The following is a 3,326-nucleotide window of genomic DNA, read 5'->3' as shown; positions in this document are numbered from 1 at the left end:
CTGTTGTGGTCCTCAGAAGGAGACTTCCCTGAGGAGGGGGTCTCCAGGGTCTTGACCGCACCCCTCCCCAATTCTCAGGCCACAAGCGGAGCTGCAGAGCCCTCTCCTGTGGAGCAGTTGGAGAAGCAACCTCTCCTTCGGACTTCCAGTGATTCTCAACTGGATGGATGGTTGACGCTGTAGACTATGGCTTAAGAAGGGACAACCTTTGTTGACCGGGGCTTGCAAACCTTGACCCCTCTTCCTCCTGCCCTTCCCTTTCCCCCCCGCAGTCTCAACCCCCCTGGGCCAAGGCCGAGTCAACCAGCTTGGAGGCGTCTTCATCAACGGGCGTCCCCTGCCCAATCACATCCGTCACAAGATTGTGGAGATGGCGCACCATGGCATCAGGCCCTGTGTGATCTCTCGCCAGCTGCGGGTCTCCCACGGCTGCGTCTCCAAGATCCTCTGCCGGTACCAAGAAACGGGATCCATCCGGCCGGGAGCCATCGGGGGCAGCAAGCCCAGGGTGAGTGAGGGAGGGGCTCAGAAGCCCACCAGGAGGGCAGGTGAGGAGATGCCCTCTGGGCTGACATTGATTGGCAGGGGAAGTAAGGGGATGCCAAGAAGTTGGTGATGGCCCCTGGGCTTAGATGATGGAACCGCTTCCTCCCTCCATCCCATACCTTGCTACCTTTAGCTGCTTTCCTCAAATTTACTCTTGAGTAGACATCCCCCCAAAAAAACAATCTGGTCTCTCCCTTGAAGAGGAAAAGCATCTTGGCCTTCTACCATTTCTTAAGAAATAGAGGGAAGGGTGACTGATCCAATCTTCTTGAGAAGTTGGCCTTCTAGGTTGAGCATGGAATGGACTTCCCCAGATCAGACCAGCTTTGCACTACCCTAGTAGTTTGTAGAACTTGAATTTAAAAGTGCATTTTTGTCTTCCTTCCTTCCTTCCTTCCTTCCTTCCTTCCTTCCGGAACCCCTCTTGACCCCAAAAGCAGGTTGCCACTCCAGACGTGGAGAAAAAAATTGAAGAATATAAGCGGGAGAATCCTGGCATGTTTAGCTGGGAGATCCGAGACCGGCTACTCAAAGATGGTCACTGTGATAGGACCACTGTCCCTTCAGGTGAGAAGGAAGCCAGACCGAAGAGTTAGGCTTTTAAATTCTGTATTTCCTGACCCAGCTCCACAATAGCAAGCATCTTTCAGCCTAAGGAGGAAACCTGTAACTGGACTTCACTCCATTAACCCAACTTGAGGCCAAAGTCTAAACAAGCCACAAGAACTGGCTTTGCACAAATGAAAATTCACTTTTTCTACCGACCCAAGCCATATATTAAATTTTGGGTTCAGCACTGTGCAGACTCAGAATATTGGATTAATTGAAGATGGAACAAAGCCAAATATTCTATAGCCAAATATTCTATAGCCACTTTACAGAAGGGATTTTCAGAAACCTTCTTTAATCTTCACCAGAATTTGAGCTGGACCATTTCAACATGGGAGAAAACATTTTCCTTTAGCCATAGATTTTTCTGGCGAGGTCCACATCCCTGGATCAAACTAGGACCATTCTAGGTTGACGTGCTCAAAAATGGGCATATGCAACATTCAGACATGACTCTTGACAGCTGAAAAAGTTGACTCTAGAAGCCATTTCAGCTTCTTTTGTCATTGAAGAAGGCCTAAGTTGGTTAGGGTTGATATTTTAAATGAAAATCTGAGCCTGAACTTCAGTGCAATATATCAAAATTGCAAGATTTTTTTTCCCCTGTGCTTGCAAGTCAAAATTTTAATCATGTCCATTTGATGATGTACTTGCAGGAAACCAAAACTTCATTTTAACATTTTAATTTGTTCTCCTGGTAAGAAAAGGAAATAAAAGGAGACCATATAGAGATAGAGATAGAAATAAAGATAGAGATAGAGATAGAGATAGAGATAGATAGATAGATAGATAGATAGATAGATAGATAGATAGATAGATAGACAGATAGACAGATAGACAGACAGACAGACAGACAGACAGACAGACAGATGATAGATAGATAGATAGATAGATAGATAGATAGATAGATAGATAGATAGATAGATAGATAGATAGATAGATAGACAGATAGACAGACAGACAGACAGACAGACAGACAGACAGACAGACAGATAACTGGCTTAAAATCCAATCTTAATTTGATGCAAATAAACATCACCAACATGTTGTTCAAGATCATTTCCCTTGCAGAAATGTCTGCTGAATGTGTCTCTTTACTATGTAGATATTCACATTTCTTTTATAATTAGAAATTTGATAGCCAGCCTCCCACCCTTAATAAATAGGAAAAAAACCTCATTTGATTAAGAATATATGTGTTGGGTGGCGTTTCTGTGCCCATGCAGAGTTTTCTACCTTCTGCAAAGAATGCTGTCCACAGTAAGCAGAACATTTTTAAAAAAACCAGTATAATCTTAACTGACAACCAAAATATGAGTCCACCCATTTCAAAGCAACTTGTGCTCTCCATCCCACAGATGTATTTATTAAGAGGAGGATGGTAAAGGCAGGAAGATTTTTCTGAGAGATGCTTCAAGCTTTTACAGAAGGAAGTTCTTTTTTCAATTTTCTCTAGGCCTTTATAGCCCTTCTGGGTTTCGCCCGTTCCTTCGTTTCATGGTTCTGCTTTCTATCCTGGAAATAATCACTTGCAGGCAGGGGAATCAGAGATCCTGCAGTAGCCTGTTGAAAATATTCACTCTGGAGAGGCTTGGCTGCCGATTGTGTGTCTGTGTGTGAGCATTCAAACAGGCTCCTGTTGCTGCAGTCTAGTCGTTGGTTAGCAGGGCAGCTTAGAATATTAATCATCCAAAATAAAATAAATAAAGCCTCTCTTGAGCCTTCTGAAAACAGGAACCGATAATATTGTAATGTCCAAGAAAGCGTCATGTTTACTCAGAAGGAATTAGTTTTAAAAAGGGCAGATGAAATACTGTAGCAGCACGTAAGGGCTGCTGTTTTATTAGGAACGGTAAGCATTTACAGAGGTGCAGACACATCACAATTAAATAGGTAGCTGCAACACTCAGGCCTGGTGAATTTCACCCGGTTTGTTTACCTACCCAGTTTTACTTCTGGCTATAGTCCTTCAAGTTGTTTGTGTCCGAAGCACCATTTTTTTTATATGCATGTACGTTGGAAGGATCTAGAGTTGTGTGACTGCAGTGTGACTCTGAGTGGCTTACAAATTCATGGTGCAATTTAAGGTGCGCGTTTGTTTTTTTTAAATGACAAAACAGAGAAGTCAAAACATGTTGCGTTGGTTGCAAACCTCTCTTGGTGGGGGGGGG

At 43.8% G+C, this 3,326-nt stretch overlaps 1 protein-coding gene across 1 annotated transcript in view; it reads left to right on the top strand.

Moving 5' to 3' along the window:
• Window positions 1-272: 272 nt before the first annotated feature.
• Window positions 273-3,326, top strand: part of LOC107301100 (paired box protein Pax-7-like) — a gene marked incomplete at both ends in the record, with an annotated part of 7,778 nt that continues 4,724 nt past the window's right edge. Inside the window, 2 exons of the mRNA XM_015830364.1 lie at window positions 273-508; window positions 984-1,113. Of these exons, the coding sequence (XP_015685850.1) occupies window positions 273-508; window positions 984-1,113 (366 nt within the window). The remainder of the gene's footprint in view (window positions 509-983; window positions 1,114-3,326) is intronic.

The sequence above is a fragment of the Protobothrops mucrosquamatus genome, unplaced genomic scaffold (genome assembly GCF_001527695.2).
Source record: "Protobothrops mucrosquamatus isolate PMUCROS unplaced genomic scaffold, P.Mucros_1.0 scaffold10007, whole genome shotgun sequence".
Taxonomy (NCBI): Eukaryota; Metazoa; Chordata; class Lepidosauria; order Squamata; family Viperidae; genus Protobothrops; species Protobothrops mucrosquamatus.
Note: the sequence above shows the minus strand (reverse complement) of the source record. Positions and strands in the feature narration are given on the sequence as shown.